Source organism: Athene cunicularia (genome assembly GCF_003259725.1).
Source record: "Athene cunicularia isolate RWA chromosome 2 unlocalized genomic scaffold, athCun1 chr2_part1, whole genome shotgun sequence".
Classification (NCBI taxonomy): domain Eukaryota; kingdom Metazoa; phylum Chordata; class Aves; order Strigiformes; family Strigidae; genus Athene; species Athene cunicularia.
In genome coordinates this window covers 17136306-17158981 of record NW_020799095.1, presented here as the reverse complement: position 1 = coordinate 17158981, position 22676 = coordinate 17136306, and the positions used below count along the sequence as shown (strand labels likewise).

At 40.1% G+C, this 22676-nt stretch overlaps 1 protein-coding gene across 2 annotated transcripts; it reads left to right on the top strand.

Moving 5' to 3' along the window:
- Nucleotides 1–6: 6 nt before the first annotated feature.
- On the top strand, nt 7–11222 carry CBX3 (chromobox 3). 2 transcript variants are annotated; one of them, XM_026842093.1, is made up of 5 exons: nt 7–912; nt 4731–4873; nt 6460–6625; nt 7992–8086; nt 9683–11222. In XM_026842093.1, exons 1-5 carry the CDS (start codon nt 889–891, stop codon nt 9807–9809), a joined length of 555 nt encoding a protein of 184 aa, XP_026697894.1. In that variant the 5' UTR covers nt 7–888; the 3' UTR covers nt 9810–11222. The 2 variants fall into 2 exon arrangements, with proteins under 2 accessions (XP_026697894.1, XP_026697893.1); XM_026842092.1 differs by lacking the exon at nt 7–912 and adding an exon at nt 2620–2861.
- Nucleotides 11223–22676: the final 11454 nt, after the last annotated feature.

The window sequence follows — 22676 nt, the reverse complement described above, 5'->3', positions numbered from 1 at the left end:
CCGCGCGGGGGCCCTAGCCCTGGCCCTTCTCCCGCCTCACCTACCCCGCCGCCTACGGGACTGCCAAGATCCACCTCCCGTGTCAGGGGAGAATTGGGCGGGATTGCCGAGTCCGGGAGGTTTTCTGGCCTTGAAAGACTTTCTCTTTTGCCTTGCCCGGGCATATGGGGAATTCTAACAGTTCTATAGTTTGCAGTGGGGCGGGGACAATACACGCCTAAGGAGGTGGCCAGTCCGAGAAATGACATGGAAAAGGGGATGGATGGTGTTCAACATCATTTGCGTGGGTTAGATAGGTAGTATGTACAGCTTAGCTGAGTTAACGTTGCTCTAGGACCTTAACTCTTGCAAACCTGAGAATCAGAAGGCAACGTTATAGTTGCATTAAGATAAATATTTGCTGTTTATAAGCATTTACTATGATGTAAGAATAATGGGTGACTCATGACACCACAGATATGTAGCTGCTCCCCACCAGATTCGCAGTTAATATACCTAGGTGTATCTCGATTAACTGCTAGAATCTGAATTCCTGTTCTATTGGGTTTAAGGAAATAAGCATCCCTGATGGTCCTCCCCCTTTTCCCTAGAAACATCTCTATGCCTTAGAAGGCCTTGGGAAAAACCTTTTTTCAACCTTATATACCACTTTGTCAGTATGGTCTATCCTGGCTAGCATAATGGTGCGTTACTGGGTTATGCCAGACAAAGTAGTAACCTACTTTTTGTTCTGGATTTAATCCACATTAGAAATGTTATATGCAGTGAATACATGGGGGTTGGAACAAGGACCATGCTTGTATTGGGATGCCTTTCTTTGAGTAATGTAAACTTCCTTTTAATTGTCATGCATTTTTCTAGTAAAAGCTCTGCAAGTCTGCAATAAAAATGGCCTCCAATAAAACTACATTGGTAAGTTCACGCACACCTAAAGTATATAAGGATTTAATCAACATATTTTTCTTCAAACTTATAACTTGGCATCTCCATTTAAAAAGATACATCCACATCTCCCCTCCCCAGCATTATTCTGACCAAAATTTCAGATCCAGAAAGTAAGGCTACTAGAAAGGACATTGTCTTTGGCTTTAATAAATCTGCCATTTGTAAAGAGACTTGTTGGGAAAAAAAAATATTAAAGGACTCTGCACTATTTCATTTTGTCCTACAGTAGAAAACACTAAGGATTTTTTTAGCCTCCTTTCAGCACACCATGTAATTCATCATATATGTAAAAAATAAAATCCAAATCACGTATTCATTTAATTTATCCCGGTGTATTTGGGGAAGATTTAATTGCTTGAGAAAAGGCAGTCTTTGCAGATGAAAAATAACATTATTGGAAAATGATGTGGCGTAGTTAAGATGCCTTTTGAAATTATTTTAAACGAATAACAGTTTCTTTGAATTTCATAGGAGCAGAGATTATCAGATGCCAACCCCTCCTGGACCGTTTTAATGATGCATTCATGGATCTCAAGTCCTGTAAAGCTTTGCTTGACATTAAAGTACAGACTTCTAAGGGCAGTTGGTTGCTGATTACCATTCAGCTAATAATGTTACATAGTTTTGGGAAAGAAAGAACTGAAAAAGTATAGTGTGAGGTGCACCTGAGTTGGAGGCGGGGAAGTAAGCAAAAATACATCTCTACAATTAAGAATTTGGATTGCAGAACAACTGATCTATAATGCACCCAAAAGGCTTGTTCTTGAATTTACTGAAATGATTGCTGATTGGCTCAGATCAAGATATATTAAAAACTTGTATTAACTCCTGGCTTAGAAGTGCAGTGGAGTGCTGCATTTATATCATATGATAACAAACTATTTAAAAAGATTTCACCAAGGTCAATGTCTGAACTTCCTGTTAGTAATTGATTGCCTGCTTTTCCCTAATTTGAGGAAGAGGAGTTAGTCAGCCTGGGGAGGGGATGCTTCAGGGAGAGCAAAGAATCTGTGAATGCAGTATTTTTAATCTTTTGATGTTGTTGAGAATTTTGCTGCACAGGTCAGGAAAATCAGTTATGGTTCCCATGGGAACCATAACTAATTCTGCTTCATTATCTATTTGCATGCAAAACCCAAATGTATTAAGCGATAGCATAGCTCTGAAACTGTAATTCTGATTTTGTTACCTTTTGTATGTTAAAACCCTTCACCACAGTGTCACATCAGTGTTTTAATCTTGCCCCTCAAAGAAAGAGTGATTATCCACAGATCTGCATCTTGTCATATGTGACTTCTGAATGCAGAAAGGGAAACAAGTCACAGATGAGCATTCAGTGGTCAAATACCCATTAGAGCTTACAACATACAACCCTAGAGAAGGGGGAGCTTCAGGGCTCTAGTGTGTTGACATTTAGTACCCTTTAACTTCAGTCAGGTACTACAGTCACTTGTGGGCCGAGATTTACATTGGTTTGTGTAACCTCAGAATGTACAGGTTTTTAACAAATGGTTCGGTATTTCTGCAGGCTCTGCAATCAAGTATTATTATAATAGGTTGGAAAGGCTTGAAAAGGAGTGCTGATGCACACAAGACCTAATCAAATTTCCCAATATTTAAAACAAAAATACTCTCAATTTTGTTATTTCTTACTGCACTTCAAGAAAAAAAATACAGACTCGCATGACATTCGTTTTCTTCTGTGGAAGATTATATAGATACTTAAGTCTTAGAAATCTGTTTTAAAAAGTGTTGCTTTGATACAGAAATCCAAAACATTTATCTTTAAGTGACAAGAATTAGTGAAGCTGAAAAGAGTACCAGGAAACAATCTTCCATTGAATCAAAGACTTTTAGTCCAACGGAGAGCACAGATGGAGATGTACCCCACTTGTAGCCTGCTTGCCTCATCACCAGTAATTATAATGTTATTATTATGGTATAGTGAGTCTGTTGTCTTTTTTTTTTTTTTTTCCCCCTCTGCTGCCTTTTTTTTTGCTTGTTTATTTTCCTCATCTCTACCTGTTTCTCTTCTCATTCCTTGAAAGAAGCTGCCTTCATAGAAGTGTTGGATGTCTTCATCTTTTTATTTTCTTTCAATTTCAGTCTTACATTATTTTTCCTGTGGAGGCAAAAAAAGCCAGTGTGCTGGTTGACACTTTTCAGACATGAATGCTGTGGTCAAAATACACCTGGGATATGCAGGCAGTTAAAATCTAATTGGAAATACATACTCTGCTTTAGATAATCTCTCTTCTATGTTTCCAAATCAAAACAAATGTCACATGAGATATAATCATGTACAGAAACTTGCTATTTGAAGGAGAAACTTGAAACTTTTCCTCCTCTTTGTTGTTTGCACCTTCAATTTATGGGTTGCTAACCAGAGTAAAGCTATTTTGGGAAGGGAGGGAACAATTAATTGTGAAATATAAGGGGCACAAAGACAGGGCTTTGGAAAGAAAGAATCATCTTCAAATCTTCATTTTACAAAAAGACAGTTTTTCTTGTGTCTAACATACATTTTTTTACCTTTCACCACATTTAAGACAAAATTCTACAAAGTCTAAAATTTTGACAGTTTCAAAATTACTTTGCTGTATTCTCAACATAACCCACATTAATTCTAGAGAGGACTAGAGAAAGGCTATTAAGCAAATAGAGGTGCTCTGTGATTTTTGCTTGTCTGTTTTCTGTTCCATAGGAAGTGCATTAGTGAGGAATTAGTTCTGTCCACTTTGATTTAGGGTGCTGCATGACTATACGTTTTAGGAGCCTAATACTACTCCCATTAGTTTATGGCTGCCACTTTAACAATCTCCTTTATAAGGTGCAGTCCAAAATGGCAAGCAAACTTCTTTTGGTCTGCTAGTGCTCCAGAAATGTGATACAACAATATGATAGGCTTGTTCCAACCTTTTTAAGATTACAACCAAGGAAATTCTGAAATGTGTCCTTCTATTACTATTTAATTGTGCCTTATTAAACTGGGAATGCCTTGAGGATGATGTGGATGTAATATTTATTTTGAGAACTTAAAGAATATTATTTCAAGTATCAAATGTAAACTTAAAACACTTATAAAGTTTTTTTAAGTTAGCAAAATTTAATTTACGTGTTAAGTGCTGTACTTAAGTGTAGCTGTCTTAAATTTTTTCACCTTTGTGACGTCTGTAAGTTACATTGGTGCGTGGCTAAGAATAAGGGACTGCAGTAATGGAATGCTCCTAGCATGCATCCTGTTCAATAGTTATGGGCTATTGTTGAGTATTTTGCTTATTGTAGCAATACATTTTTTTTTTTTTTTTTTTTTTTTGGAAAAGGTAGTAATCACCTTTTTTTTGAGTACCATCCCTTTTCTATTTTATGCATTTTCACAGTTCCCTTATTACTTTTCTTTACTTCTGCCTTACGCTGTTTCTTGCCCTTTGCCTTTTTGCAGGCATAGAGTTAACTGTTAGAAGCTTCATAAATTTATGAGCATGTAGCACTAAGAATTAAATTTATAAGGGGAGTAGAAGCACTGAGTAGTATATGGACAAAGATATTTCACCTTTTTAAAAACTGATGTTGGGTGTCTCATTAAGCAACTGAAAAAACCCAAAACATTAGCCTCTTGCCCAGGTTACCCGAGCACATGCCCTAACATAAAAGGAGTCTAAGCTGGCTTTAGTGTGAATAAGTACATAATTCTTTGATGTTTACTGAGCAAAGTTGGGTTTGGCCAGTGAATTAACTATGTAAAGCAAAAGAATGAATAATGTCATTCTGAATTTATTTTGTAGCACAAAATGGGAAAGAAACAGAATGGCAAAGGTAAAAAAGTTGAAGAGGCAGAGCCTGAAGAATTTGTTGTGGAGAAAGTCCTGGACAGACGTGTTGTCAATGGAAAAGTGGAATACTACTTGAAGTGGAAAGGATTTACAGAGTAAGGCATACCTATTATTTTTTTCTAATAGAATGCTAAATAGAAACCATTTATTTGAAGTAACTATGCAGAGAGGAGATTGGATGATGTGGGTACATTTTAAAGAACCTCAAAAGAAGGACATCCATAAATGCATATTCAAGTGGGGCAGACAAGTATGGAAATAAAATGGAAGATATGTAGCTTAGTGTTTGTGCTACATAAAATGTTCCAAGACTTTTACCAAGCCCTTAGCAATTGTTCTTTTAGCACTGTTCTTTGATTTATCTTCTGTCAGTATCTATCAAGGTAAGCTAGACTAACAGTTGTTCTATTTATGTATGTGAAGGAATGAATTTTACTTCTGAGTAAGATTTTGCAGGGATTTAAACTGTAGACAGCTCTGAAGTGATGAATTTGAAGCAGATAGTGTGCTTATTATACACTTTTCTGAACTGCTCTCAAATTAGATGAATTTGCATAAGGAATTCTGTGGCATAGTTGCCTTCATCAGGCATACCCAGAAGGTATCTTTTGAGTCTCTTTCCTGGGACATATGGAAGCACAAGAAAACCTTACAGCAGACTTAAAAAGTTGATTGTTAAAGAAGATTCATAGTTGTGCCTCCTTCTCCTTCCCATGATACTTTCTGGCAGACTGCTTTGCTAGCTGAAAAAAGGGTCATGCACCTACCATTTGAACATAAGTAGTTACATACACAGTTATATTGTTGTTGCATACCACTCAAAGTGATTGCATTGCAACATTCTGCATTCTAGCACCCGAAACTTGTGTAGTTTCAGGTAAGTGCATTTTCGTAAAACACAGTGTGTTTAGTATTCAAGGGTCTGATTTGAAGTTGCAAAAATATGTTTTAGTAACTGAAAATAATTTGCAGCATCCTGCTTGTGCAGTAGAACTGTGGCAGTATTTGTGCATGACTGATGAGGTGTTTAGTTGTTGTAGGGAACATTCACAGACGTCTTAACGTTTTAGTTAACAAAATGCACAATTACTGGAACATTTGTAGTGCTCAGCTCTGGACGTGGAACCTTTGTTCCCTCTTGTAGTCAACTGAAGGAGGGAGATAGTTCTAGGTATAGTCGATGTCAGTGCTCAGAGACAACTTTTGAGAGCATTCCTCATGCATAGAAGCTTAGACATACATACCTACGCTGTTCGTAGTAAGTGTTGTGTACATTCTGTTCTCAATAAGTCTTAGTGCTCATATCATATGGTTTGTTTGCATGGACAGCCTTTAGAGGAACCAGGGAAGGGAGTCAGTTTAAATGGACAGGTAGGTTTTGGTAGGGTAGGGATTGCTTCTTTGAACTCCTATGATCCCACACAGATCATGGGAGTTAATAGAGCTGCTTATTCTGTATCTCCAGCTTAAGAATATTGTTTTTCAACAGTAGCAGAGCATACTTCTTTCAGTCATCAGGTGCAGTACATGAAGGATACTAAAGATGGCAAGATAAGCATCTTTAGGTTTAAGAAACCTACCTTACATAATGAGAAAAAAATTAACTTGCTTAAGGTGAGCCATGTGGCTAGTTTTGTTTTTTTTCTTTTCCTAGTTTTACATAAATGTGTGTATGTTTCAGTGCTGACAACACATGGGAACCTGAAGAAAACTTAGATTGTCCAGAGCTAATCGAAGCTTTTCTAAACTCTCAGAAAGCTGGTAAAGAAAAAACAGATGGTGCCAAAAGAAAATCTTTGTCAGATAGCGAATCTGATGATAGTAAATCAAAGAAAAAGCGTGATTCTGTAAGTATATGTTCATGTGCTAAGCTTTGTTTTTCCTGTGTCTCTTCCGTACCTCTCCATCCCTATCACCCCCAAAATCCTGTTGTGACTTTGAGAATGAGACCAAACATGGGTTTAAAACTGTAAAAATCACATGGCATCTGGAACTGTGGTTTGAAAAGGGTAATCATGCATGGTGGATAATGAGACTATCCAAATGGTGGGTAAAAGGTGATTGATTGACATGATAAATAAAAGTTCTTGCGTTGTCCCATGATGCTTACTGAATAATTGGAAGTAAGATTGCTTATGAGTTATTTAGAAATGATATTAAGTGGTCAGTTTGTATTAGAGCAAAAGGTTCATGAATGGAACAAAGATGAAGTTCTATTTTGGCTGTCATGTTTAGTATATGATTTTAAATAATGTGAGTGGAAAGATGGCCAAATGTGAGAACCAGGCAGTTACTTAGATTAGAACCAGACATGATGGTGGAGTGGGAGTTAAAAAGGGTGACTGAAAAGGCCTACATTTTCTTAAAGGTCTGGGTTTCTCCTGCAATTTAAAGGAACGAAAACCACAACAAATTTAGCGCTGATAAGTACAAAATAATGCACATATAATGATGTGCAACATAGTTCACATTTTTCTCTGTAAACTTTCAAATAGCAATTTGAAATGAAACTGGTTGGCAATGTCAATGGTTTACTGAAGACAGCTGTTGGCTGTGTGATTACTGTCAAAAAAGTTGGAAGGCATCAGAAGGAGTAGTTGGTGAATAATACAAAGAATAGTTCAGTTTTTCTGTATAAAATCAGTTGTGTGTCTTCATCTGGCACAGTAGTGGCCACTGTCTCCAGAAAGGATATGTGAACCTGGAGGAACTAATGCAGGAAATAGTCATGATATTCCTTACCACCAGTGCGATCTCAGTGAGCCAAGAAGAGTTGGTGCAGTTTCACGTTTGGCTTAAGACAACACAAGTCTGTTGTTTTGCTGAAGAAGATGTGTTTTTCCTGCTTCTAGGAGTGCATTTTTGCTTCGCCTCTTTGTTGCTTTTACTGGCCATGCTCATTTGTTTATCTGCTATAAGGATTTTTAGGTCACTTGTTTCATCTATTGAGTTTTCAGAAATAAATGGTAGAAACATTGATGTAAAATTCCTTCATTGTTACTCTGCATCTGACTCAGCCTGAAGATCAGTCATTTAAAAATAAAATTAATGTAATCTTCAGACAGTTACATGTAATTATTACTTCTGTAATTATGTAAGGCTATGGTTTTTTGTTCTGATATACACATATACACATAATGCACATACCTAGCTCTAATGCCAAAACAGAATTTTATCTTAAACTAGATAACAATCTTCTAACTTACTTAATAGGTTGATAAACCAAGAGGGTTTGCAAGGGGTCTTGATCCTGAGCGGATAATTGGGGCTACGGATAGCAGTGGAGAGCTTATGTTCCTCATGAAATGGTAAGTCTGACATCACAGTTCTTGGCCATATTAAGGGAGGGCAGGCAGTTGCACTTAGGCTAATGAGACAACTTCATTTCAGGGTTAAGACAGACAAGCTGGTAGTCTGCTTATTAACCTTGTATTCTTACTAAAACAAGGCTTTGATAATCAGTTAGTGCTTAATCCCTTTTCCTTCAAAACTCCAAATAACTTTAGTCTCTATTGGTTCAGATTTACAGAAGTAGAAATTTGAAAGGTTAATTCTAATGAAATAAGGAAAAATTGATGTTTATATGGAAATACTGGGTCTCAGTAGTGTTCTTGCTGAAGCAATGGCAGGCAGAAGTCCAGCTTTATGTGTTTCAATAAGCAGAAGCCAGCTGCTGGATAACCAACCATTTAACCAACAGCATAGCTGTTCTGCATGCAGGGAAGTGGAATTGGAAGCAACTAGTGGAGGAAGCTGAGGCTGAGAAGAAGAATAAACAATATGAAGGAGAGGTTTATCGTTATTGGCTAGTAAGAGGGGAGAGTGATGGGGGAGGTTTTTGTTGTTGGGAGGGTAGGTGAAGACCAGCTTCATTAGCTACAGTGTTGACAGAAGGACTTCTTGCCTTGTGAACAAGTAGCACAAAGCTAGTATTTTTTTCCAGTGCTGAGAATACAAGAGATTTGAATTAACATTTGCTGGGGTCAGATTTCTTACCGTGATCAGATGAAATGAGTGATAGCCTGTGAGAAGGGTGTAATTTTCTGAATGGAGTCAAACTGAGTGGTCTCCAGAGAAATGATTTGTCATGTGATGTGCCTGGACTGCTGAAGATCAGTGCTCTGGAAGATTCTGTCTCCCTCTGCCTTTTCAAATTCTCGAAAAATTTTATGTGAAACTTAGAAGAGTTGCAAAATACTGATTGTGACTATTTGAATTTCTATAGTGATAATTGGCAAAATCAAACACAGAGGAAATGTACAGAAATAATCTTTTTTTTTTGTTTAGTTCACATGCAGTTGATTAATTTTTCATAATTGATGATAGGCAAGAAACATAGGTATTGAGTATGTATGCACAAAACTGACTTGTAAAGGCAGCATACACTTTAAAACGGAATGTGAAGCACATCAGGCTGGAAAGTGTATTACCCCCAAGGCAGTATCAAAATAGCAGTATGAAATACAGCAAGTTCTTGAATAAACAGTAAATATAATTTGGATGTTACTTGCATAAACAGTAAATACAATTTGGATGTAAGTGCCACCTCTTAAGACTGATGCTATTGATTTTTAAAAGTCTCACTTCGAAGTTTTGGTTATGCTTTAAAAGACAAAATTAGCAGTTTTACTTGTTTCATTACATACTGCAATAGGTAACTGTATAAATGGTTCCCTTTGAATAGCGTTTTTCTTTTAAACAGAAAAAAATGTGGGAAGGAAAGGAAAATGCAGCTATGAAGCCTTGCCATTAGCATAGAAATTCTTGGTAGCTGTAGTGGAAGGTTTACTGAAAACTGATTTCTAGCTGACATTCTTTTCAGAACTTACGACTTATCAAGAGATGCTAAATTTATTGAATTGATGAATATGCATTTTCTTAAATTCCACTCTCTTCTACATCAGGAAAGACTCTGATGAGGCAGATCTGGTGCTGGCCAAAGAAGCTAACGTGAAGTGTCCTCAGATCGTAATCGCTTTTTATGAAGAGCGACTAACTTGGCATTCATGCCCAGAAGATGAAGCACAATAATTGTTTGCATTGCTTTTTTATATATATGAATATTAAAACCTGAAATTTGTTTTATTAGCAATGTGAGAAGCATACATTCTAACAAGAATCAAATTTGATATTTTTTTGAAGTAGTATGTTTTGCATCAACAGCAAGTAAATAAAAGCTTTCTGCAACTTGTTCCATTTATCACAAGAGAGCATTTGATACTACTACTTCTTCCATATTAGGTAAAAGCTTTTATAAAACATTCATAAACTTCCATAGTTATTACAGAATCATAATGAATGTCTAAACAAACTCACAGATGTTTTGTAGTCTTCTATACTATTGATGTGCATGTATCTTCTTTACGCAAACCTAGCCCTTTAAACCTGTAGAATTATTCTTTTTAGTATTTGGGATCACTTGGTCTCAAGAAGACCTGGTGAAAACTAACTTTGTAGTAATTTGAATGTTATCAGACTGTATATTGTTTACTTTATTGTAAATAATGGTGAACAGTGGTCAATAAAATAGTTTTATATTCTTCCTTTATACTGATAGGCTGTGACTTTTTTGAAGCGGTATGATATTTCTGAACTTTTGATATGTTAAGCTTTCAGTTTAACTGTAAGGGTTTTTTTGAGCATAGATTGATTAGTTAATATTACCCCATTGCTACTCTGTAATCACAGTACCAGACAAATACTAGGCTTTGATTCTTTGTATCTTTTTGGTGAACAATGGCTGAAGCATAGGGTTTTTTTCAGTGAGGAAGGGCCTGCAAAATGAATGTGCTTTGGGTACTTGTTTAAGTCACAGATATCAACTGCCTAGGTATAGCTGCTGGTCACAAGACCAAGTGGCCTCTGCAGGACTACTAGGAAATATTTGACATGTTGACAGTGTCAATCTTTGCTTTAATTTCAGGTCTTAATACAAGGCTATAGTGTAACTAGCGGTGGTTCTGACAAAATGATTATTCAGGCCACTGCCTGAAGAATACTTCCATGTAATATCTTAATGAAGATATTTTTCATATACTTAAGTCATATACGACTCATATACATCATCGTGTATGAAAGACTTTGTTTCTAGTTCAGATTAACTTTTAAAATGAGTCCTATAATGAGCTGCTTGGAGAACGCCTTCAGGAGGGCAGAAGTAAGGGGTGGGAACTCAGGAGGGGGAAAGTTGCCTTTTTCCATTCTTTCTCCAGTTGCCATTCCTCTTTTCACTTGGTTTAATCTACACACCTTCTTTTATTTGTGTTTTAACTACCATGGCATAGTTTGCCTGAGTTGTGCCTCTCCATATGTCAATGGCCAACCTTGTTTCAGAATTCCCCTTAATTTAGAGTTTTGACTAAAAAAATAAATCCTGTAATATGCTACTGTCAGTGTCCTAGGTCAGACAGTTAAAATTGCCTAGCTGTCTTTTCTTAGAAGGTTGAAAAAAGATGGATATTCCTGGAAACCCTCATATGGTGTGCTGAGGAGCAAATGAAGGAATTCAGTCTGTGCTTGATGTTCTTTTGATACTGTTTCATAAATTGTTACTATATTTGTTGTCACATAGTTTCGAAAACTATTTACATTGTGAATCAACAGGTGTCATTGTAAAAGATAGCTAGACACTGCAGTGGCTAAACTGATGGTAAATTACCTTTTTATGTGTAATCGCTTCGTCTTGTCAAGATTTTTTATTACTGGGTTTGGGCAGAATTCAGTTGCCATCTATTTGTGGCTCTAGGAAAAATCTGTTATCTCTGTTAGTGCAGGGGTTCCCTTGCAGCAGGTAGCTTAGCTAGCTTCTCTTGTCTGTTCATTAGACAAATTACCCCACTTTTGTCATATGTGTAAGTCTTTTACAGAGTTCATGGCTTAATTCTTTGGGGCCTATAAAAGGAGTATTTATATACCTAGTATATAGGATTCTGAAATCCTTGCTTTTTTACTCAGTAGTTTGCGAAATACATGGGCTAAACAGGAATTCCAAAGCAGCTTGCCTTCTGCCTGCTTCTTCAGTATGGAGTTCTTTTTCAAGAGTCTTAAAACTGTTATTCTATAGTTTGTGTTTTATTGTCTGAAATTTAGCAGTTTCTATACTTTGTTTCAAGTGTGGCTATCAAGTTTATATGAAGTTGCTGATTTGAAGCATTAAAAGTTAAACAGTTGATTTAAATTATTGGTTATTGTAAGTGGTAGACATAGAGATTTTTGTTGAAAGGTTGACTCCTCAATTTGTAACTCTTAAAATATAGATTTTTCAACTAGATACAGCTTTTACATTATATTTGGTTCTTCCTTCTGACTATCCATAAAAATGCACTGTATTGACATTTAAAGAACTTTACAGTTTGTTAGACAATTACTTAGATTTATAATCTTTTACATTATGATGGTAGAAATGCTGACTGGTGTTTGTTTCCTTTTTTTTTTTTTCTCCTCACTTTGTGTCAAACTGCATTTTGATAGTAATGAAATGCAAGACTTTAAAGTTACAAGTTATGTAAAGTTATGCTGAATGTGCTGCATACATATGCAAAATAGTTAAGAAATGTTATTAATTTAAAATTGACTGATTAAATAAATGAGATATCTTCTGTAGTTAGTGAGTTGTGCGGAGGTTTCTGGTCATTGTCCTTTCTTATACCAAAACAAATAGATTTCAGGATGTCAATTCATGATCTCTCTCTGTTGATGCTGCTGTCATGAAAAAATAAAAAAACCCCACCAAACAACAAAAAAACCCCAAACCAGTTGTACCTGCTCCAATACCAATCCTTACCTGGCTGAAGAAAACACTCTCTCCAGGTAGTATTAGGTTATGCAAAATTCAAATCGTGATCAGTTATGGCATCCTCTCACAGCCTGGTTGTTTTTTGCCAGGAAAAATAAAACTCCTAATTTCTTCACCATTATTGCATTAATTGCAAATTAATTAAAGAGCAGTTGCTGTTAAATGGAATAAAACAAATATTCTTAGTACCTGCAAAAAAAGCCATCACCATTGCAAGTGAACTTTATCAGTTCAGCACAAATGGATTCTACCTTCTCTGTGGGAATTCTAGATTGACAGTCCAGTTCCCTTTAAAACTGCTTGACAGTCTCTTAACAGTAGGTTATAGTACCTTTCAGGAATCAATATATGTTGCCATAATTTCACATCTAACTAGAACTATGTTTTTCCTTTAATTGCAGATTATTATTTATTTGGCTGAATTAGGCTCTTGCACTATAAAAGATTGTCCTTTTCTGTTCTAACAGCTTTCTCCAACATCATCAGCATCTTCCTTACCATTGGTGTCCTCTTTCTGTTTGGACTTTCTTCTCAAAATGCCACTTTTTATTCAAGTTTAGAATTTAGCTGCTTATATCTACTCTGCTGACAGAGGCCTCTAAACTTGGACTAGCACCCAAGCCAGATGGGCCCAGATTTGTTTCTGAGGTGCCTCCTCCAAAATGAAAAGTTACTACACAGTCTTATCACAAGCTGAAGTGCAATACCATAGAAATATGGATGTATGGTTCCTGGACCAAAACATTTCAGGGTCCAACAGAGCCACGTTTTTCCTTGTTTATTGATGAAGCTGTGTCTCCACTAGCTCAGGGATCTGTGCTTTGCTTTGCAGAGTGAATATGCTCACTAGCTGTTGGGTTTATCTGACTCAGATGTATCTGTTCAGTTTCTGGCTGATAGTGTTTGGCTGTTCTCCCAGCCTTTAGTTGTGACAACACTTGAGAGGGTGTGCAGTGGCTGAGGTAGTTCCTTCATCTCAGCAGGACCTAGAAAGAGCTGCAGAAGCTTTGAGCTTCGCTCCTGCTCTTTCCTGTTGGGACAATCACAGCTGTCAGCTTGGGTAACATCAGTTTCTTTAGAAGTTCAAATGGAAAACTTCCCTTTCAGGGACTCCTCTATGAAATCACTCTGGGCTCTCATTTCAAATAAATGATAGATGGTTTAAACCAAAAAAAAAAATAAAAATTATATCAAGCAAAATTGAAGCACTTGTCCCAGAGAAAGAGCCTGCAATTGATCCACCCCCATGAAAATGAGAACAGTCCTTGTAAAATGCTATGGGATTTATTAACATGGTGAGAGAATTGGATATGATTCCCAGGGTTCCAGATGGCACCTGCCAGATGGGAGCTCATATTATGTCTAAAGACACTGGTGTTGATGGTATGGTGTTTTGAGAATGCAATAACCTTTTGTCATGGATTTTCTTACTAGATCATGGTTTTAGTAAATGGCCAAGTACTTCCATTTAATGCAGCATCTGCAAAATTATTTTAATCTAGTGAAAAGATAGCCCTTCTCAGTATGGTATTGGCTGGCAAGGTTTGGTTTGTTTCCTTGGTTGAATGTACAAATCCCTCAGATTTGCTGGGCCAGTGAAGGCATCATTTTCATCTTTGTCTTCTTCCTCCTTCCCAAAAATGGTTTTCTTATTCAGGTGCACTGAGTTCCCCTTTTGAAATCTGTATGTAATTTTGTTTCAAAATCTTTATCAAAAATCACTGGGCCTTGTTTGACTTTTTATAAGCAGAGTCAACAATCAGGAAGTTCTGTCTTTATAAAGAAAAGGCATGTTAAAGAACTTAGAATCACAGAATCAAAGAATCATTTAGGTTGGAAAGACCTTTAAGATCATAGAGTCCAACTGTAAACTTAACACTGCCAAGGCCACCACTAACCATGATCCTGAGTGCCACATCTACATGTCTTTTAAATATCTCCAGGGATAGTGACTCAACCACTTCCCTGGGCAGCCTGTTCCAATGCTTGACAACCATTTTGGTGAAGAAATTTTTCCTAAAATCCAATCTAAACCTCCCCTGGCACAACTTGAGGCCTTTTCCTTTTGTCCTATCTCTTGTTACTTAGGAGAAGAGACTGACACCCACCTCACTACAACCTCCTCTCAGGTAGTTGTAGAGAGCAATAAGGTCTCCCCTCAGCCTCCTCCAGACTAAACAACCCCAGTTCCCTCAGCTGCTCCTCATAAAACTTGTGCTCTAGACCCTTCACCAGCTTCGTTGCCCTTCTTTGGACATACCAGCACTTCAATGTCTTTCTTGTAGTGAGGGGCCCAAAACTGAACATGGTATTTTAAGTGTGACCTCAACAGGGCCAAGTACAGGGGGACGATCACTCCCCTACTCCTGCTGGTCACACTTTCTGATAAAAGCCAGGATGCTATTGGCTGCCTTGGCCACCTGGGCTCACTGCTGGCTCATATTCTGCTGGCTGTCCGCCAACACCCACAGGTCTTTTTCTGCCACTCTTCCCAAATCATGTGGCATTGCATGGGGTTGTTGTGATCCAAGTGTGGGACCCAGCACTGGGCCTTGTTGAATTTCATACAGTTGGCCTCAGCCCATCGCTCCAGCCTGTCCAGTTCTCTCTGCAGAGCCTCCCTACCCTTGAGCAGATCAACACTCCAACTCAGCTTGGTGTTGTCTGCAAACTTATTGCAGGTGCACTCTATCCCCTCATCCAGATTACTGACAAAGATACTAAACTGAACTGGCCTCAATATTGAGCCCTGGGGAGCACCACTTGTGACCGGCCACCAACTGGACTTAACCCCACCACCATTCTTTGGGCCCAGCCATCCAGCCAGTTTTTTACCCAGCAAGGAGTGCACCTGTCCAAACCATGAGCAGCCAGTTTTGCTGGGAGAATGCTGTGGGAACTGGGTTCAAAGGCTTTACTAAAGTCTAGGTAGACAACATCCACAGCCTTTCCCTCATCCACTAAGTGGGTCCCCTTGTCTTAGAAGGAGATCAGGTCAGTCAAGCAGGATCTGCCTTTAATAAACACATGCTGACTGGGACTGATCACCTGGTTGTCCTGTATGTGCTGTGTGATGGCACTCAAGAGGATCTGCTCCAAAACCTTCCCTGACACTGAGGTCAGACTGACAGGCCTCTAGTTCTCCAGGTCCTCCTCCATCTCTTCTTGTAGATGGGCATCACATTTGCTACCTTGGGGGCTTCATTCTACTCCCTGTCCCTGTCTTCCAGCTCAAGGGGCTGGGTACATGAAGAACAATTGATGTTACTATTAAAGACTGAAGTAAAGAAGGCATTAAGTACCTCAGCCTTATTCTCATCCTCTGTGACTATGTTTCCCCCTGCATCCGGTGAAGGATGGAGATTCTCCTTAGCCCTCCTTTTGCTGATAATGTATTTATAGAAACATTTTTTATTGCCTGTAGCCAAAACAAGTTCTAGTTGGGCTTTGGCCTTTCTAATTTTTCCCCTGCATAGCCTCACAACATCCTTGTAGTCCTCCTGAGTTCTCTGCCTCTTCTTCCGAAGGCTGTAAACTTTTTTTTTCCTGAGCTCCAGACAAAAGTGTCTGTTCAGCCAGGCCATTCTTCTTCCCTGCCAGCTCGTCTTTCAGCACATGGGGATGGCCTGCTCCTGCAAATTCAACATACCATTCTTGAAGAACGTCCAGCCTTCCTGGACTCCTTTGCCCTTCAGGACTGCCCTTCAAGGGACTCTGTCAACCAGGCCCCTAAACAGGCCAAAGTCTGCCTTCTGGAAGTCCAAGGTGGCAGTTCTGCTAACCCCCCTCCTTACTTGTCCAGGATCAAAAATTTATCATTTCATGATCACTGTGCCCAAGACAGCCTCCAGTCATCACATCACCCACAAGTCCTTCTCTGTTCGCAAGCAGCAGGTCCAGTGGGGCGCCTTCCCTAGACGGTTCCATCACCAACTTGTCTTAGATACAAATGCTTAATTTTATCCAAGGAATTTTTACAGAACAATCCTAAAGATAGTTCTAATCTCAAAATACCATGTAGAGACTTTATGCAACATAGTATCACAAGACTGTAAGTGGAGTACCATTGCCCATCCAGGGCAAAGACAATTTATCTCTCTAGGTGGAAGATGAGCAAATCTCCACCCTGTTCCCAACTTGAAGGTATGTTAAATTCAAGAACTGAGAATATTTGTTCCCACATGTATGTCTGCAAGAAGATTGTGGTGGGTTTTTTTACTTCTCAATCATTCAGAAATGGACTCTTTCAGCTAATGCCTCTGCTGTGTACTGTAGCACTGAGCCACTGCCATTTTCTTTTTCCATTGTCCTCTTCATTAGGCTGAAGATTTTTCTTGAGCCTGAAATCCAAGAGTCAGAATTGGTTTAACTTGTTAGAGCTCTTTATTTGTAGGAGTTTTTACAGACTGGAAGACAACCTTGGTTATGCTTATCATTAGTTATGGTTTTATTTTGAGTCTCAGCTAACCTGCTTCTAAGTTTCATTCATGCTTAGTAAAAGATGTATTCCTCTTTGTTTTCTGTAGTGGTTTGATATTTTGTGATGGTGTATATAGAGGCAGTTGTTCACAGACACAACATGTACATTGAAGCAAATTGATGCTCTGCATGAACATTTTTCATACTAGAACACTGCTTTTTGGGCTGTGGTGTTTGACCTTGTCTAAATGCCAGGTACCCACCAAGTCGCTCTATCACTCCCCACTCCCCTCCCTTCCCCCTTTTTTCTCAACAGGGCAAAAAGGGGAAGAGAAAATAAGATAGGAAAAAAAAACCAACCCTTGTGGGTAAAACAAAAGCAGTTTTAATATAAGTAAAGCAAAGCAAAGGTCCACACATGGAAGCAAAAAGAAAACAGATTTATTCTCTACTTCCCATGAAGAGGCGATGTCGGGCCTTCTCAGGAAGCAGGGCTCCAATACGTATAGTGGTTGCCTTGGAGGACCAAGGGTGACCCCACCCTTCCTCCTTTCTCCCAGCTTTATACTAAACAGATGTCATATGGTATGAAATATCCCTTTGGTCAGTTCGGGTCAGCTGTCCTGGTTGTGTCCCCTCCCAAGATCTTGCCCACCCCATCCCACTGGGGGGGAAATGTCAGAAATGTCAGGGGAAAACAAATTCTAGCTCAGCCAGACCCAGTATATGGCCATAACTTCTGAAATTGTTTCTCACAGTATTTCTAGCTGAAGGGAGAAGAACAAGGAAGAGAAGTCAAACAGGAGCATGCTTCTCTGGCAAGTCACAGCTCTGCTTTTCACACTCAGCAGATTTAAAACAAGAGTTTGTACTTTCTACATGTTTCCTCAAGCTGAAACTTCAGACCTTCCAATTCTCACTTTCTTTGGCTTGATCACTTTTAGATGCTTCACAGGACACATTCTGTTGTAGAGGAATTAGTTTCTCTGATCAGTATCGCATTTAGCCACTGTACACAAAATGACTTCAAGCAGGAAGGTCTAATAAGGAGCATCATAAGAGGTTGGTCATAATATATTAAAATGCTGGCAAGCTGGTGATTTTCCTTCAGCACTATGATACTTGAGACTTCGTATGCTCAATGCTTCTGTTTCAGTTCTTGCTGTAGAGTTTTTTGGCAGAAGAATATAGGCAGAGGAAATATTTGTATCCCAACCTCTCACCCACTTGACAGGTAAAAGCAGTGAATTCTAACAATCACAAAAGGTAGTAAGTAATTGTAGTAATGCAGTAATTAATGTAATAATGTAGTAATTAAATGTAGTAATTTAATGCATTATCTTTATGTATCAGCGCATGGCATCAATATAACACAGATGTTGGCAGGAACGTTAAGAAGAGAGGTGGTTTGCATGGTCAGGAAAACAGGTGATACCTGTAAAGCTCTTTGAAATGTAGCCTGTGACACAGAAAGCTTTGCCAGTCCTTGGTTTTGGTATATGTGGTGTGTATCTGTGGGTAACTATGACAGTAGCAGGATGTCTAGCAGCTCCTGAGGTGTTACGGGCTGTGAAGACTGCTCTTTCTGTAAAGAGACCATTGGTACAAGGCTGACTTTGGGGCCTACGAATGGATATGCCAGTCAGTGCTGAAGGACACCAGTCCTTTGCCCAGCAGAGCAAAACTTGTCAGTATTGCCCTTTACCGAGCACGCAATGTGTTTCTCTGAGAAGGATAGAAGAGATTTCGATCCATCGCCTCCTTTCCCCCATGGTCCAGCTCTTCTCCTGGCTAGGGAGATCCCTATTTCTTGATCTTTTCCTTCCCTTTTGGTACCAACTCAGAACATTGTATGAATCAGCAACAAACTGGCCCTTCATGGCTTCTCCTGTTTCCTGCCTTTGCTTAAGAACAGCTCTTGCAACAGCATTGCTGCTGCAGATGCGTCCAGCTTGTCTCCCTTGGCCTTGGATGAAGCTTTGGTGTTTCAAACTGGTGTCCTCAGCATATGCCCTGCACTGGACTTCCCAGTCCCGATGGGATGTGAGGGTTTATTTGCACTAAGCCAGGAGATAGGTATAGATACAGAGAGATCTAGATATAGATTAGATATAGATATAGATAGATATAGATATAGATATAGATATATAGATATAGATATAGATATAGATATAGATATAGATATAGATATAGATATAGATATAGATATAGATATAGATATAGATATAGATATAGATATAGATATAGATATAGATATAGATATATGTGTGTGGTTGTGTGTGTATGTGTATTTTTTTTCCTGTTTGTTTTTAAGAGGTGATTATGCTCATTTTGTTCCAGGAGTGGGCAGAGGCAGTAGCATTTTCTACTGTTGTTTTCAATGTGAATAAGGGTGTTTTGCCTAAAAGAACAGTTTATTCAGACAGACACCAAAATTTACTCATTTCAAATAGGAATCCAGCTGGAGCTGGATCTGCAGCCCACAGCACCACCTCCAATAACAAGCTTGGTGACTTTCCCTCTTGCCCTGATATAGCACTCCAGAAATAAGCCTTATGAGAGAGAGACCAACAGTCCTGCATTTCAAGGGTTTGAACAAACTTGCCAGGGTGTTTGTTGTCAATCTCTAAATCTCTATCTTCTGTAAAGTACCCTTAAGTGATATTTAGCTGAGGTTTTTTCAACTATTCTGCACAACATAGTCAGTTTCTTGTTTTTCCTGAGTGTTGCAGGGAAAACCTGCTCAGTCCACTATGGCTTAAACCAAACTGGGATCAAAGCACTTTATTGATCTGTCAACAACATGGAATAAAGCAGCAATGAGTGAAGTGTTTCATTCAAGTGGTAATACAACAGGTAAAGCCCCAGAATAGATGCATGAATGTTAATAAACACCAGCAAATTTCTAAACAGCCTCCATAACAAATGTAAAAGAAATTTCTTAGATGCTACAAGCCTTTGTATGGGAAAGACAAGCATTGTGCAAAGCCCTGGTAAGAACTCACCTGTACCACTCTGGATGTTTCTCACTACTCAGCTTCAAGAAAGATCAATTCTGTCTAGGATGGAGACAAAGACTAAACAGTTGACTAGCGGTATGGAAAAGAAGACAACTAGAAGGAGCAAGACAAGGCTGGGAGGGCTGCCATCACTTTCAAGAAAGATACCAAGGATAAAGCCCAAAGGAGGAAAAGAGCGATTGACATGCAAGGAAAAATATGTTCAAGAACACAAAACAATTCAGGATTTCTTTCTAGGAAGAAGACCTCACCATAAACAGTGCAGTAGCAAATGTCACTTGATGCATTGGTAAGGAATGGTGAGGAAATCCTGCATGCTCTCAATGTCTCTGCAGAGTTCATGCAGAGGGAACCAAACCCCTTCCCTTCACCTCTGACATTGTCACAATCAAATTAATGTAGATGGTATAAATGCCCTTATTTACATAGTCTGAACGTATAGATTAATTTACAGGGATGCCCAGCAGCTGTGCCCAGTGCATGGCCACCAAGGGCAGGGACAGCCCCTGGGCCTCCTGGGCACAGGGACTGCCAAAGGCTTCCTGTGAGGGATGCTGGGCAGGGCTGTGGGGGCCCTGTCACCCCCATGTCACAGTGCCACCACCCACCAACGCCTCAGTCACAATACCCCGGGCTAGTATGAAAGGGGCATTGTTCTGTGTCCCACTGCCAGTCTGCCCGGCTCGGTCCCTGGGACAGAGCCAGCCTGGGGGCAGCCCAAAGACATGCAAGAGGAATTCCTTGAGGAGCTGGTGGGATTACTTGGAGGGGGCTGAGGGAGGAAAGCTTGAGGCTGGGAGAGGCTGCTGGATGTTCTCCACTGCAATGCCAGCTCCCAGTGGGGCCACATTCAAAGCTCACCTGATGGATGGAAATCCTGTTTCAGCCTTTGGGGAAGAGAGGCAAGCTCCTTGGGAGATGAGAAGAGCCACCAACCCCTGGAGGTGCCTGAGGATCTTGGGCTGTTTCATCTGGATAGCAGCGGCAAGACCAAGGGAATGCCTTCTCGGCACTTGAGGAGCACCGCAGAGCTCACTCTCCTCATCCTCTGCGGAGCCAGTGGAAGCAGCGTAAGAAATGGGATGCACAGATGTCCCAGCGCCCTCCCCCAGTGCTTTGGAGCTCCCATTGGTGTCCTGCCAGGCACGGGAAGGATTCTGGCCCCCCAGGTCTATCAGACGGGGGCATTTTGCTACACTTGGAAGCCCCTGAGGTGGCTCCAAGTTGAGGGAGGAAAGGGGATGGGCAGTGCCAGTGTCTTCTCCTGGGAGGTGTGACCAGCCTGTGGGACGAGGAGGAGGCAGGTCTTGCTCACATGCTCAGGGAGTAGCCAATCACCAGTTCTGGGGTCAGGAAGGAATTTTCCCCCGGGGCGGATTGGCACTGGTCCCCGGGGGTTTTTTGCCTTCGTCTGCAGCACTGAGCATGACCACTTGTCAGGGCTCCTCTCGTCCATTTTGGCTGGGTTACTGCCTGCTGCTCGTGCACCATGAAGATGGCCTCTCGTGCCCTGCAACTGGGGAGAGGAAGGCTTTTTTTCCCCTGAGGTGGGCTAGCAAGTGTGTCCAGGGGTTTTTTGCCTTCCTCTGCAGCACTGAGCAGCACAGCCTCTTGCCAGGGCTCCTTTGGGCCATTTTGGCTGGGAGCCTGCTGCTCCTGCTCCATGAAGTTGGCCCTCGTGCCCTGCATCTGGGGGGAGGAAGCTTTCTAGACTCCCGGGGTGGGCCCCAAGGGTGTCCCCCAGGGGTTACTGCTTGTCCTCTGTAGCACTGAGCACAGCCCCTTGTCAGGGCTCCTCTGGGCCATTTTGGCTCAGTTCTTGCCTGCTGCTCTTGCACCACCAAGGCACCCCTCATACCCTGGATCTCTGGCTCTTGTTCCTGTTGCAGTTCTCTGGCAGGAGCGAGCTCTGCTCTTCCTTGGCTCCATTTTCCCAGGGGTTCTGGCTTGTGCAAAAGGGCTCCAGGCTTGCTGCACCATCAGGAGCTGCCACTTCCCAGCTCTCCCTGCATGTAATACAAGTGCTGGGCAGGCATAAGAGTACTTCTCGTGCCTTGCTGGCCAGGAAGCACAGTGAAGGAATTTTTTGAAGGCAAAAAGTGTGATTGCCAGCAATAGGAGTTGTATTTTTGAAAATACCCCATGGTACCACACACTTCTTCCTCCTTCTACTTTTGTGTGTGATTGGTATCAATCCTCAGCCTTCAAATTCTCACTCTTAGGAAACATGGACTGCTTAGCCTGTATTCCTGCTGCTACTTTCTGTAGCTGTGTCTTGCCTTTAACAGACTGCAAGGGATGTTTTTTCAAGCTAAACTGAAGCTAAACATTGGCCTGATCCTGCCTACATGTGCACATTGTCTTCTTGTGAGCATTGTCTCTGAAACAGATTCAGAAAAATAACATAACAGGTATGATATGATATAACATATAACATAATATACCCAATATAATGAAAAGAAATAAAATCACAGAAAAGAGCAGAGAAAAAAGAACAAAAATGAGAAATGAAAAAAGGAGAAGAGAAGGAGAAGAGAAGGAGAAGAGAAGGAGAAGAGAAGGAGAAGGAGAAGGAGAAGGAGAAGGAGAAGAGAAGAGAAGAGAAGAGAAGAGAAGAGAAGAGAAGAGAAGAGAAGAGAAGAGAAGAGAAGAGAAGAGCTGTCT